The sequence below is a fragment of the Ipomoea triloba genome, chromosome 2, assembly GCF_003576645.1.
Source record: "Ipomoea triloba cultivar NCNSP0323 chromosome 2, ASM357664v1".
NCBI lineage: Eukaryota > Viridiplantae > Streptophyta > Magnoliopsida > Solanales > Convolvulaceae > Ipomoea > Ipomoea triloba.
The window spans coordinates 12259618-12275756 of NC_044917.1; the positions used below are offsets into that span (position 1 = coordinate 12259618).

General features: G+C 30.3%; 1 protein-coding gene across 1 annotated transcript; it reads left to right on the plus strand.

The window, feature by feature from the left end:
* Positions 1–433: 433 nt before the first annotated feature.
* On the plus strand, positions 434–3337 carry LOC116010341 (probable arabinosyltransferase ARAD1). The gene is made up of 3 exons (XM_031249701.1): positions 434–690; positions 834–2162; positions 2640–3337. The coding sequence occupies exons 2-3, from the start codon at positions 1203–1205 to the stop codon at positions 3159–3161; spliced, it is 1482 nt and encodes a 493-aa protein (XP_031105561.1). The 5' UTR covers positions 434–690; positions 834–1202; the 3' UTR covers positions 3162–3337.
* The last annotated feature ends 12802 nt before the right edge of the window (positions 3338–16139 follow it).

The window sequence follows — 16139 nt, forward strand, 5'->3', positions numbered from 1 at the left end:
TATATTATCAAACTAAAAATAAGACAAAATACTAATAATTAAGTAAGAGACTTTTGAAAATTAATATATTATTAATTATGAAATACATTTAAAACTAAATATATAATTTATATTATTATATTTATAATAAAATTTTGGTTAATTCACGTTTCAGGGTAAGTATGATTAAAATTTTAACTCTTGATATCCAAATCGAATTTATATTTAAATATACCAAAATTTAAAATATTCAAATAGATACGGAGTAATTATTTGGATTCACCCGAAAATTTAAAATTTAATTTGAATTTCGGGTGTTAGTTCGGATCATCTGAATTATGGCAACCCCTACCTAAACTTAGGTTTGGGGGTGCTTGATTTACCTAATACGGAGTAATAGATTATGTTAAATAAGTTAAACCCGTTGCCTAAAACAACGGGGTGGAAATGTGGAATTGCTTTCGTGGTACGATAGAATTGTGAACAGTCAATTCAATACTTAAAGAAAAGAGGTCAAGTTGTCATTCACAGAGTGGGTTTAACAGTACAGCACTACAGCAGAGGAGTATACTGTAGTCAGAGAAAACAGAATAAACTCTGAGTTTCAGACCGACCAATTTCTCTGTAATGCCCGGCGTGCTGGAAAATTGAACCTTTCTCACCGGGAGAACTTCAGGGCAGCATGGGAGTGTACTAGATCCTTCTGCTCAGGTATTTGTCTTCAATCTTTCTTTTGAATATCAATATGAGCCCAATAAATAAATAAATAAATAAATCTTGAAAACCAAGATTAAGAAGAACTGATTTTGAATTTCACCAGATTCTGTTGTTTATTTCCCTATTTGATTTTGCAGGATGATTTCTGGGTTTTGAGGAGCAGAAGTTTGTGTTCAAAAAAACAAACTTTTTTACTGAGGTTAAGAGCTGAAATTGTGGTAAAATTAGCAGCTTTCCCAAATCCCAGTTTTGATTCTCAGGAATCCTTCTAAGTGAGATAATTTATGGTGTGATGGGTGTGGCTTTGTGGAGATTGCTGTCTCACTGATGTGCCAGTGTTTATTATATTGTGAAACCCATTGTAGAAAACATATAGGATATCTTTAACACTACCTTGTTCTGTCATGAGGTAGAATTGCAGCTTCCATACTTGTCTTTGTTCATTTTATTTGTCCATAAGTTTTCCTTTCCTTAGCTGAATTCCATTTGGATGTGAGGAATTAACTATGTCTTTAATTTCAGAAAAGAGTATGGTTCCATCAAGATTTCTTTCATGCCTAATAGCCATATCTTTGTTTCTTATAATCACCTCTTCTTTGGCCCTCCTTCATTTCAATACCAGTTCTTTCCTACCCAGATCAGTTTTCCAGTTAATTCTCGTTAACAATAGTACTTCGGGTTTTTGGAATTCAAACATTAGTGGTGGGGAAATTGGAACGCCTTTGTTTCCTTCTGAAAATGTTAAAAACTCAGAGGCGGTTCGCTCGACCCCCTCTTCCAATAACAGCCTGGGTAGTCAAGAACCTAATAGAAAGTGTGAAGTGAATCGGGCTCTTCTTCGAGTTTATATGTATGACCTGCCTCCTGAATTTCACTTTGGGCTGTTAGGTTGGAAGGGAAGTAAGGACAAAATGTGGCCTAATGTCAATGAACCAAGCCAAATTCCACGATATCCTGGTGGCTTAAACTTACAGCATAGCATAGAATATTGGCTCACACTTGACCTATTATCATCGAATATCCCAACTATTGCTAGGCCATGCACGGCTGTCAGAGTGCAAAATTCAACTGAAGCGAACGTCATATTTGTGCCGTTTTTTGCTTCTCTGAGTTACAATCGGCATTCTAAGATTCAAGAAAAGGAAAAGATCAGTACTGACAGGCTGCTGCAGAAGAAACTGGTTGAATTCTTGAAAAGTCGGGATGAATGGAAGCGATTTGGGGGTAGGGATCATCTGGTTGTGGCTCACCATCCCAATAGTATGTTGGTTGCGAGGAAGAGCCTGGGTTCTGCCATGTTTGTACTTGCAGATTTTGGAAGATATCCAGTCGAGATAGCAAATATTGAAAAGGATGTCATTGCTCCTTACAAACACATGGTAAAGACTATAGGTGCTGGGAATTCACGCTCGTTTAAAGAGCGACCTATACTGATCTATTTTCAAGGAGAGATATACAGAAAAGATGTAAGTTGCTTAATCTCTTTCTTCTTCCGTATATAATTTTTTTTGTGTGGTAATTGGTATTGACATTGTTAACGTGTTATTGACATAGTGATACTGCCAATTGAGATATTGTTAAGCTTTGAACTGACTTTGATGGCCTTCTTAGTGTGAAGTTCCCATCGTTTTAGTAACGATGGCATTTTGTTAACTCACAATTAGTTCTATATTTGCTGCCCTACTTTCCATTGGCTCTCAACCGAAATTAGATCCACTACATGACTTAAACCAAACCATCGATTTGCAGTTCATTCTATAGTCCTCTGACCCTCTGCAAATTATTACAGAAATTGCATTAATATGTCTGAAATTGGTTTATCTAAAAGAAAATCGAAAACATCCAGAAGATAGAGATTTGGAATTTTCGTGCTCTGGGTTTTTCATTTTATGTTACGAGGGACAGTTTTGCATGACTGCACATATCGTTTTTCTTATTGCCAGGGTGGAGCTATTCGTCAAGATTTATACTACCTTCTCAAAGATGAGAAAGGCGTGCACTTCAAGTTTGGAAGTACTCAATCAAATGGTGTTGTCTCGGCTAGCCAAGGAATGTCTTCATCAAAATTCTGTCTGAATATTGCCGGGGACACTCCCTCCTCGAATCGACTCTTTGATGCCATTGCTAGTCACTGTGTCCCGGTGATAATTAGCGATGAGATTGAGCTGCCATATGAAGACGTCCTTGATTATTCTGAATTCTGCATTTTTGTCCGAGCTTCGGATGCTGTAAGGAAGGATTACCTTCTGAATCTTCTTGGAGGAATCCGAGAAGACAAGTGGACCAAAATGTGGAAAAGGCTAAAAGAGCTCACCATACATTTTGAATACCAGTACCCATCCCAACATAACGACGCTGTGGATATGATTTGGCAGGCAGTTTCAAGAAAGATATATTCTATACAACTGAAGGCTCATCATGATAACAGATACCATAGATCAGAGCTCTTTTTAAAGAAACAATGATGAACGTTCCAAAGATTGTATTATCTATGACAGATATCAGCTCCAGGTTAGGCTTTACCTTATAGAACACTATCATCTGTATTTTTATTACCATTACTAGACTCTAGTAAAAGAAATTAAAAATAAAAGTAAAAATTCTTATTATGAAGCTTAAATATGACTTTTCTGCTTTAGCATATATCAGCTTTTCGTTCACTGCTAATATACTAGGTAAACAACCATTGTGTGTACCCTTAAATCCTATCGAGTTAGATGATAAAACTGCTTTATTTGCTTGTCTTCATCAACTTTCTTTTGGAAATTTTTTGCTTTAAAAACAACCATACAGTAATGATGTATTTGTGTTGGGTGGAGGCTGGTAAAGGGCCAAGTCCAGCAATTGGTAGCTAGGGGATTGTTGAGCGGAGGCCGGTGAAGGGCTAAGTCCAGCACCCTGCGTCTAAAAAATGTGATGGCGGTGTAAGGAAATAAAGTTGTGCCTTTGCTACGAGCTATAGCTTTTGGCATAGTGGTAAGCATTTGATTCTAACTAGTGGTATTAGAGCCAGATCACGGCTTTGAGTCCTGTCTCTCCGAAAATGTGGTGGCAAGTGCTAGGAGGGGGGCCATGTTGGACTTGTAGTGGCAGGTGTTGGGAGGAGGGCTAAGTCAGGGGGCCAAGTTAGACTTGTGGTGGCAGGTGCTGGGAAGGGGGCTAAGTCGGCCAAGTCAGGAAATAACTATAGCTTTTGGTATAGTGGTAAGCACTTAATCTAACTGTCCTCTAGGAAACACAGGTTTTCTCATTTGCTGGCAACATAAAAGCTACTGATAGATATTCATTCTACATGCACAGATGGCTAACATTTTTAGGTATCAATTGTTGATAGAATCTGAAACCAATCGGTAAATAAATATGAGAAAGCAAGAAGGCAAAATGTAACACACTACAAGAAACAGGAAATTAAACATAACATAGGAAATGAAATATTATGTGTAGAAATGTAGAATATAGTAAGTATGGCCATCCTAGTTTTTATGAACTTGACTGTCTAACTTTACACAGAAGGAAGGTATTGCTAGTCATTAGCATGCACTACACTTTTAGATTGAATGAGATTCATTCTTTTTCCTGCTTTAAAACAAAGGCCTTCAACTAAGAAACAACTTCTAATAATATTTCAACTTACCTACAACAAAGACGCTTCAAGGAAGCAGAAATTGCCCAAACTTAGTTCCTGGATTACTGAAAATAATGCACCCACCTCCTTTGTTTTGCTCTTGAACCTGTTCTGGTTTTATCCATCAAAATATCAGCATTTATTGTGGATGGGGTCGGGTCCTCTTCGTACTCTTCTTTTGTCTGATTGATTTGGATCAAAGGTCATTGAAGATACCGGGGATGAATTCACCTGTGTATGCAGGTCTTTCATGGTCTTTAAACCCTGGGAATTCCTCTCAAACCTTGATTTACTTTGTTCCCATCTGATACCAGAAACCTTTTCTGGTTGGATGAATAAGAACCCAACACAAAGAACTAGAATGATCAGCCTACAAGAAGGGCGGCACATTTTTATTTTTTATTTTTGCACCAGAAGAACAAGAAATGCTATCACTTGTCTGCTATAACCAGAGGGCAAGTGAAAGGCCTTTGTAGTATGTGGAGACAATCTCTGTTTATTCTTTGCCTTGGCATCTTTTATGGGATTTTTGCAGGACTGGAAGAATAAAGAACAAAGTGGGGCCCAAAACATCCACAGAAGTTTTTAAGATTCACATCAATCATATGCCTGCAATATAAGGCTGTTTGACAGACAGGTTTGAATGAAAAGTAAGTTGGTAACTTGTTATGCCATTCTTAGGAAGCCAAGAATATTTAGATGGGTTCCCCACATCCCTTTCAGTTTCCTTAGTATGTTGAACCAAATAACTGCAAATTAGCGTTTATCACTACGCCAAAAGTTATAATTCGTGACCTGGCTTTGATACCATTTATTAGGATCAAGCACTTATCAGTTATCACTATATTGGTACTACTTGTTAGGATCAAGCCCCTTGCTACTACATCAAAAGCTAAGCTATAGCTCGTAGCAAAGACGCAACTTTATTTTTATATACCATCACATTTTTTCAGAGCTGCCCAACAATCTTCTAGCTACCAATTGTTGTACTTGGCCCTTCAACAGCCTCTGTCCAACAGAAATTATGTTGGATTTGACTCTTTAAGTCTCCGCCTAACAATCTCCTAGCTACTAATTGTTGTATTTGGCTCTTCACCAGTCTTTGTCCAACCCAGATTATGCTTTCCTGTTTTCCAACACTTAGCAACCAAACTTATAACTTGTGGGTTGTGCTAAAAATAAAATAAAATTGCATTAAACTACACGAAATTATATTTATGTATGTATAAGGACAGGAAATAAGGCAGGCAAAGATGAGATAGGTACAGATGCAAGAAAGCCAGATAAAGAAGAGATGTATGTTGAGCAACGGGTGGAATAGGAAACCTTTTCAAAAGAAAATCCAAGAATTTGCTTTACTCTTGAACTCCACTTTGGAATTCCAAGCTCTTTTCTCCATGCAACAAATTAAAAACCCCAATGTTTTGGTTTATTGTGCTTTAGTGCTTTTTCTTGCTCTTTAGTTGCACTTCTTGCCGCCTATATATACAAATCTTCACTACCAAAACTCTTTGATTAGGCTTAGGCAGACCTAGAACTAGGTGAGCTTAGATTACTTATTAGGCCCGTTTGGTTCGCGGAAAATATTTGAAAGGAAGTGGAAGTGAAATTCCATGGAAAAGTAGTTACCAGGAATATGGATTCTATTGTTTGGTTGGTGGAAAAGAAGTTACTGGGAATATTGATTCCACTGTTTGGTTGGATTTAGAATGATAAGAAATAATATGTAAAAAGACCTATATGCCATTATTATTATTATTATTATTATTATTATTATTATTATTATTATTATTACTAGTATTTCCGCCCGTGCGTTGCACGGAATGGATTTGCTATAATATGTTTAGAATATTTAGACCAATATACAATTATGTAAATTATAATATCGAATATTATATAGTGCAATTGAAGAATTGAGTTTGATCGATTATGTTTTTTGATGTTATCATTGTTTGAATTTGAGCAAATAATTACCTAATTAATAGCCAATGTGTATATATATGCATTCGGTGTTGAAACTTTAGACATTTTATATATCAATGTTTATGATTTGTATTAATTGGGCTAATTATCTCGTTGTCCAGCAACTCAGTTATAGAAATTATTTATACGGATGATATATTTTCTGTGTTAATATATAGCAATTTTGTCATCTTTGTATAAAAAGAAAACATAATAGTATATCAATGTAACTGTTTTGAATTACACATTATTGAAAACATTTTTGTAGATGACATTGATAGTATATTATAAGGAAAAGGGTCAAATAAGCCCTCTGACATTACCTAAGGAGTCAATTAGGCCCCTGAACATTTTAAAGTAGCAATTTAACCCATCAACATTGTATTTTGATGCAAAAAAAAGTCCATAAACATGTTAATGACCTGTGATCACAGGTCATTGGGATTCCAGCCAAATTTCCGGCACACTCCGGCCATTTTCCGGCACAAAAGTCACCGGCGACCATCGAACGGTCGCTGGTGACTCACTGGAGAAGGCAACCCAGTGAGTCACCGGCGACTGTTCGATGGTCGCCGGTGACTTTTGTGCCAGAAAATGGCCGGAGTGTGCCGGAATCCCAATGACCTGTGATCACAGGTCATTAACAGGTTTATGGACTTTTTTGCATCAAAATACAATGTTGATGGGTTAAATTGCTACTTTAAAATGTTCAGGGGCCTAATTGACTCCTTAGGTAATGTTGGAGGGCTTATTTGACCCTTTTCCCTATATTATATATTGTTATTGTAAATTTTTATACTTATTTTAATTTACATCACTAATGAAGTAAATTATCTAGAATTACAACTTTTTAGTGCTTTATTTCAGAATTACTGGAGTAAAATATCCAGAACCTTAGTACTTCATGAATTATAAGATATTTCGAAAGCAAGCATGTATAGTACTCTGTTTTTTTAAGTGTATAGATTAACCTTATTTCATGAATGTTTGGTTTGTGGACATGTTTTATTTGTTGTGTGTTTTTGCGTAACAGTTGGACTGTATAATATGTTAAGAGCTATAATTCTACCTAAACATGTCAAAATTTGGCTCTTTAGGTTATACTTTATTTTTACTTAGGGTTTTATTTGTGTAATTAATTTAGTTAATTTTTTTTTAACGTGTTATAGTTAGACTTCTTAGAGTAAAATAATTATGTTTGCAAATAATATGGTGATCGGATGAAAACTGTATAGCTTAGAATAAAAAAAATACATTGGATAAGCTAATTTATTTATTAACATTTAAAAAAAATACATTGATAAACATAGAGTTCTAAAATTATGAACATGGACCCGAGTTGATAAACATAGAGTTCTAAAATTATGAACATGGACCCGAGTCCACCTTGATAGAGTTCTAAAATTATGAACATGGACCCGAGTCCACCTTGCAAGGTGGACTAAATTATGAACATGGACCCGAGTCCACCTTGCAAGGTGGACTCTGGTCTGAACATGGACCCGAGTCCACCTTGCAAGGTGGACTCTGGTCTATAGCATAATTTACTCACCTCTACCATGACCGTTCCCCCCTCTCACTCAATCTAAAATGAGCTCATATCTCAATTTACACTTGCGATGCACGAATAAATTTTTTTATTATATAATTAGATAATAAAATAAAAAATGAAATTATAAACAATTTTAATATTTGAAAGTGTACATTTATCTGATTTTAAGATTAATGCAAAAGTATCACTCAATTAATTGAACAATATATGATTCGTTTGTCTGCAATTATCTTGAAAAAATCTATGTGTAATTATATTATTACTAAAATAAATATGGTTAAAAAGAGAAATAATTTAATTGTAATTATTATAAAACTAAATACAACAGCTCATGTTTAGCTAAATCTATACTAACATTCGTGTATTTATTAACTTAATTAGCATAATTATTATTAGTCAATTATACTAATATCTATGCAATTATTCATTAATTACCATAATAATTATCAAATAATTAAATTAATATTATACAATTACACTTTTATACCTTAAGCATAAAAATATACATTGAGAGATTACCATAATAATTACACAGAAGAATATGAATGATTGTTTATTTTGTTCTCTCTCTCTCTCTCTCTCTCCCTCTCTCCCTCTCTCTCTCTCTCTCTCATATATAATCAAAAAATTAATTTTAATTATAAAATAAAATCAAACACCCCATGTTTATGTGTGTCTGTGTATAATTATAAAATAAAAATCTAACGACCCATTTTTAATTATAATTATATTAATATTTATATAATTATTAGCTTAATTATCATCACACTTATTAGTCAATTATTCTAATATATGTGTGATTAATATTTTAGTTACTTACCATAATAATTATTAGGTAATTATACTAATATTGTACAATTATAATTTTATACTTTTAAGTATAGAAATATATATATAGAGACTACCATAGTAATTAGATAGAAGAATAAGAATGCTAATTCATTTTGTTCTCAAAGTATTATACCTTAAGTATAATATATATTATATATATATATATATATATANAACATGGACCCGAGTCCACCTTGCAAGGTGGACTCTGGTCTATAGCATAATTTACTCACCTCTACCATGACCGTTCCCCCCTCTCACTCAATCTAAAATGAGCTCATATCTCAATTTACACTTGCGATGCACGAATAAATTTTTTTATTATATAATTAGATAATAAAATAAAAAATGAAATTATAAACAATTTTAATATTTGAAAGTGTACATTTATCTGATTTTAAGATTAATGCAAAAGTATCACTCAATTAATTGAACAATATATGATTCGTTTGTCTGCAATTATCTTGAAAAAATCTATGTGTAATTATATTATTACTAAAATAAATATGGTTAAAAAGAGAAATAATTTAATTGTAATTATTATAAAACTAAATACAACAGCTCATGTTTAGCTAAATCTATACTAACATTCGTGTATTTATTAACTTAATTAGCATAATTATTATTAGTCAATTATACTAATATCTATGCAATTATTCATTAATTACCATAATAATTATCAAATAATTAAATTAATATTATACAATTACACTTTTATACCTTAAGCATAAAAATATACATTGAGAGATTACCATAATAATTACACAGAAGAATATGAATGATTGTTTATTTTGTTCTCTCTCTCTCTCTCTCTCTCCCTCTCTCCCTCTCTCTCTCTCTCTCTCATATATAATCAAAAAATTAATTTTAATTATAAAATAAAATCAAACACCCCATGTTTATGTGTGTCTGTGTATAATTATAAAATAAAAATCTAACGACCCATTTTTAATTATAATTATATTAATATTTATATAATTATTAGCTTAATTATCATCACACTTATTAGTCAATTATTCTAATATATGTGTGATTAATATTTTAGTTACTTACCATAATAATTATTAGGTAATTATACTAATATTGTACAATTATAATTTTATACTTTTAAGTATAGAAATATATATATAGAGACTACCATAGTAATTAGATAGAAGAATAAGAATGCTAATTCATTTTGTTCTCAAAGTATTATACCTTAAGTATAATATATATTATATATATATATATATATATANTATATATATATATAATTGTATTTATATTATTATTATGGTAATGGTAATTATTACTATAATTATCATAATAAATATTAGTCAATTAAACTAATATTCTGTAATTACGTTTGTAAAAAAAATATTGTGTAATTATACTTTCATTATTCTTTAAGTATATAAATATATAGAGAGAAAGTAGCATAAAATTATCATAGTAATTACACAGAAAAAATAGAAAGAATAATTTATTTTCTACGTTCTTATAATATTATACCTTAAGTATAAATAAATAAATACATAACCATAAAAGTATCATAATAATTAAATGGTAGAATGGAAATATAATTTATTTTGTACTAATAATATTATTATACATTAAATATAAAATAAGTATATTAGGCAATTTTGCTAATAGATAATTAATATTTAGGTACATTAATTTCGGCAGTTATAAGAAATTAATTTTTTGTAATAACTGCCAAGATGAATGTAAATAAATATTAGTTATCAATTAACATAATTGCCTAATATACTTATTTTATGTGTAAGGTATAATATTATTACAAAATAAATTATATTCTCATTCTTCCATTTAATTATTATGACACTTTTATGGCTTTTATATATATATATATATATATACTTTTAACACTATATTTATTAGTATAATTTGTGTATATACTTTAGGAAACTATTCTATCATTAAAAAAATAATTTAAAAAGTAAATTATTAATTAGATTGTCTAATATAATTGTATTACTAATTGATTACGTACCATGCTACTATAATTCATATTTTTGAAGTCTTTTTATTACCAAGCTTAATACATATCCTTAATAATTAAGATAATCCTTAATCACATCCGTAGTACTAAAAGTATTACTTGAAATTTTTATAAATAAGATATAATATTATTAAACTGAAATAATTAAAAATAGTGTGTCTATAGGTACAAAATTTTATATAATTGACTTAATAATTAAGTATTAGTTTTTATTGCCAAATACAACTTGACAATTATTAAACATTATTTATGATATTTATTGTGTCTCTTGTAATATTAAAATTATTAGGTAGAATTTTTATAACTAAGATATAATATTATTAAATCGAAATTATTAAAAATAATGTTTCCATAGTACAATTAAATTATATTTTCTTTAATAATTAATATAATTATCTAATATAAATTTACATTTATTAATAAGTATTTATGGTAATTATTATTATGTATTAATAAAAGGGATAAAAAAGTTAAGAAGAAGTAAATGAGGAGGAAAGCATATATATATATATATTTATTTATTTATTTATATGCCATACAATATCGTAAATGATATAAAATTTAATAATTATTCCAAAATCAAATACAGAAATGTTTTAAGGAAACACTGAATTTTACAATTAAAAAGTGTGCTATTCTTTTATTGATTTCCAAAAACATCACCGTCGTCACCAACTATGACCCTTGTTTAGCAACTCCAGCAACACCATGTGTTCATACTGCAACAAATATTTCATACACATACATAAATCGAAGTATAAATATTGAGACTAATGTCAAAGTATTAAAACAAAAGCAATCTTGTGCTACAACAAATAATTATTATCTTAAAATCAGTATTGTAAAGTGATATTGTAATCGATATTATAATGAATGCAACACCAATCTATTCTATTTACAGGGCGGTGGAAGAAGAAAATGAGAGAGCCACCAAGATATGATTTCACAGAGAACGGGAAGAAGAGACTGACAATGCAAATTGAAGAATTATGATTTTCAAGATCAACGTACAATCCATTGTATTTATAGGTAGAAATGGTGAGAATTATAAATTTGTTAATTTTTTAAAAGGAATGTATAATTAATTACTTAACATTTTTAATTATTAATTCTAAATGAAATATTACCTTATTAATTCTATAAATAAAATTTTGTTAATTTTTCATATAATTTGATTTTATGATTAGAAACGTGGAAGGAAGGTTTATAATTATATTCAAATCCTATTCTATTTTATCATATAATAATTATCATAATTATTAATTGCCATAATTACTAATTAACATTACCTTAATTACTAATAACGAATTAAAACTAAATTCTATCATAATAATTATCATAATTACTAATTACCATTACCATAATTACTAATAATGAATTACAATCAATAATTAATATTATTCTATCATAATAATAATAATATAATAATAATAATAATAATAATAATAATAATAATAATTACTATATTACTAAAATACCCCTACGTTTGGNTGTATATACTTTAGGAAACTATTCTATCATTAAAAAAATAATTTAAAAAGTAAATTATTAATTAGATTGTCTAATATAATTGTATTACTAATTGATTACGTACCATGCTACTATAATTCATATTTTTGAAGTCTTTTTATTACCAAGCTTAATACATATCCTTAATAATTAAGATAATCCTTAATCACATCCGTAGTACTAAAAGTATTACTTGAAATTTTTATAAATAAGATATAATATTATTAAACTGAAATAATTAAAAATAGTGTGTCTATAGGTACAAAATTTTATATAATTGACTTAATAATTAAGTATTAGTTTTTATTGCCAAATACAACTTGACAATTATTAAACATTATTTATGATATTTATTGTGTCTCTTGTAATATTAAAATTATTAGGTAGAATTTTTATAACTAAGATATAATATTATTAAATCGAAATTATTAAAAATAATGTTTCCATAGTACAATTAAATTATATTTTCTTTAATAATTAATATAATTATCTAATATAAATTTACATTTATTAATAAGTATTTATGGTAATTATTATTATGTATTAATAAAAGGGATAAAAAAGTTAAGAAGAAGTAAATGAGGAGGAAAGCATATATATATATATATTTATTTATTTATTTATATGCCATACAATATCGTAAATGATATAAAATTTAATAATTATTCCAAAATCAAATACAGAAATGTTTTAAGGAAACACTGAATTTTACAATTAAAAAGTGTGCTATTCTTTTATTGATTTCCAAAAACATCACCGTCGTCACCAACTATGACCCTTGTTTAGCAACTCCAGCAACACCATGTGTTCATACTGCAACAAATATTTCATACACATACATAAATCGAAGTATAAATATTGAGACTAATGTCAAAGTATTAAAACAAAAGCAATCTTGTGCTACAACAAATAATTATTATCTTAAAATCAGTATTGTAAAGTGATATTGTAATCGATATTATAATGAATGCAACACCAATCTATTCTATTTACAGGGCGGTGGAAGAAGAAAATGAGAGAGCCACCAAGATATGATTTCACAGAGAACGGGAAGAAGAGACTGACAATGCAAATTGAAGAATTATGATTTTCAAGATCAACGTACAATCCATTGTATTTATAGGTAGAAATGGTGAGAATTATAAATTTGTTAATTTTTTAAAAGGAATGTATAATTAATTACTTAACATTTTTAATTATTAATTCTAAATGAAATATTACCTTATTAATTCTATAAATAAAATTTTGTTAATTTTTCATATAATTTGATTTTATGATTAGAAACGTGGAAGGAAGGTTTATAATTATATTCAAATCCTATTCTATTTTATCATATAATAATTATCATAATTATTAATTGCCATAATTACTAATTAACATTACCTTAATTACTAATAACGAATTAAAACTAAATTCTATCATAATAATTATCATAATTACTAATTACCATTACCATAATTACTAATAATGAATTACAATCAATAATTAATATTATTCTATCATAATAATAATAATATAATAATAATAATAATAATAATAATAATAATAATAATTACTATATTACTAAAATACCCCTACGTTTGGACGAGAAAATTTTGGAGAAGGATATTATTTTTATATATAGTATAGATTATTATCCTAAACCAATAAACTACAAGTCCACAGCCCTTATATCAATTTGGGGGCCCAATGTACTGTTAATACAATTAGGTTTACGTTCCTTCATTATTCATCCATTCTCGAAGCAGTCAGCAGATCAAAGCCAGAGGGCAGAGCCGGACTCGCGACGTCGAGGCGGAGGCGCGGCGTCGCGGCGTCGCGGCGAGGTAGAGGTGTGGATTTGCGGACTTGCGGCGAGACGGAGGCGCAGAGCTGCGGCGGCAGAAGACGAGACTGCGATTGGCGAGCTGGAGAGGAAGAAGAAGAAAACTGGAAGAGACGAAGAAGAAGAAAACAACAAGGGTAAGATCGTCTTGACGAACCTATTTTCTTCCCAACAGCACCGGAAAATAAAATACCAGGGTGTGGCTCGGATTTTGTTTTCCTCCAAAATGAGGAATTGAAGTTCCAATGGAAAACAAATTTCAGTGAGCCAAACACAGGAAAAGAGTAATTTCTTTGATGGAGAGGAACTCACTTCCTTTGGAAAAGCACTTCCAGCCAACCAAACATGCCCTTAGTGATTGATCAAAAACTTGCAGTTGAGAACATTGTAGCAGAATGGCCATCATGCTGTCTGAAAAATTGGGTCTTTGTGGCAAAAGAAAACAATCCTTGAGATAATAAACATGGATGGCAAAATTTGGATAATTTCTTCTACTCATGAATTGGGCTCAGTCTTCTAAACTTCTGAATCAGTTGTTAAACCAAAAAAGTTACACAGTGAGACTACCATGTAATGTGATGATATCTCGATTAGATACAAAAAATATGGTGATGGAACTAATTGACCAGGGATATGTAATTGACTCATAGTAGTATTGTATGGATTAATGTAAAGATATTACAAAAAATATGTACTGTAATGCGACTGAACATGATTTGTAATGTCAAGACAATAGCCTTTTATATAAAAAAAAAAAAAAAAAATTCCAACCGAATTAACTAATTCTATGGTAGGCCATAAGACTAAGTCAAGTCACATGTGATAGACCGCAAGACTAAGTCAAGGCCCATCATTTTAGGCTCGGAGACGGGCTTCAAATTCTGGACTGTTCTTGAGCTGCTCGAATTATCTTCTTGGGCCCTGGGCCTCCCGGACCCCAAGTCCCTACTATTGGACCATTCCCAATATATCCATCAATCATTATTGCATGGATCATAAATAAAAAGTACATTATTTTTGTACATAAAGTACATTATTTTAAGGTACATTATTTAAGTACTGAAATTACATTATTTTATATATACTATAAAATAATGTACCTTCAGTACAAAAATAATGTACTTTTAGTATAATAAAAATGTATCTTATATTCATGGTCCACACAGCTACACAGACCATAGTCCACACAATAATTTGCCAATCACCATCCTCCTTTCATGCATATTGCATAGTATCATCAACCGTATATAGCTGATGAAATCGCAAGTTAATAAATGATATACCTTTCCAACTTCCAAGGGATAAGCCATTTTAAATTCAAACAACGTCATGGATGAGTGAAGCTGCTATTTTTGTATTTAATTTAAATTTCAAGCTTTGAAATTAGCTCCAATTTCGAATGGTAACTGCCTGAAAATTCAAATGTTTTCTACAGCTAAACAAACTACTCTAGTGACCTAGTCGTGGTGTATACTTTGGATTTAGTTGATTTGAGACGTATTTCATGAAAAGTTATAAGAGTTCTCCACAATTTTCATGGTTTGAGTTTCCAAAAATTTGAAAGACATCAAGATAACAAATCACTTAGGAGGTGTTTGGTTCATGTCATATTAGATTACCTAGATAATATGAGTCTGGTAATGTTATATTGTCTTATTTGGTTAAGTTATGAGATTACCTAGTAATGTTATATTATCTTAAAGCTGATGCGGCGGCAATGTTTTAAAGTAATGTGATTATTAGATAATCTTAGATTACCTTGGGAGTGTTTGGTTATTGGCTTATCAGCCAAATTTTAGCTTATTTAATCAAGTTTAGCTTCTTTGACCTACCAATAAGCTATTTTGAAGTGTTTGGTAAATGGCTTATTGGGCCAATAAGCTGAAAATTGAAAAGCTAATGAATGTAGCTTTTTCTATTAGCTTGTTGGGATTAATGAGTATATTGACTATTTTGTCCTTTGAAATCAATGGAATTTACTTATAAATGGGTGGTGTGTTTGTTATATTTAAAGGTTGAAATAATACAATACACGCATACTCTTAAATGTCATTTTACATTCAATCAGCTACTAGTAACCAGCTAATTTACCAAACAGTTTTTTATAACCAGCTAATACAACCAGCTGGTCAAACCA

What these genes read in the sequence shown, in the direction of transcription:
- LOC116010341 (XM_031249701.1), top strand. Translation starts at nt 1,203, where the DNA reads ATGTCTTTAATTTCAGAAAAGAGTATGGTTCCATCAAGATTTCTTTCA. An exon ending in GAGAGATATACAGAAAAGAT is followed by an intron (nt 2,163 to 2,639) that starts GTAAGTTGCTTA and finishes TCTTATTGCCAG; the next exon opens with GGTGGAGCTATTCGTCAAGA.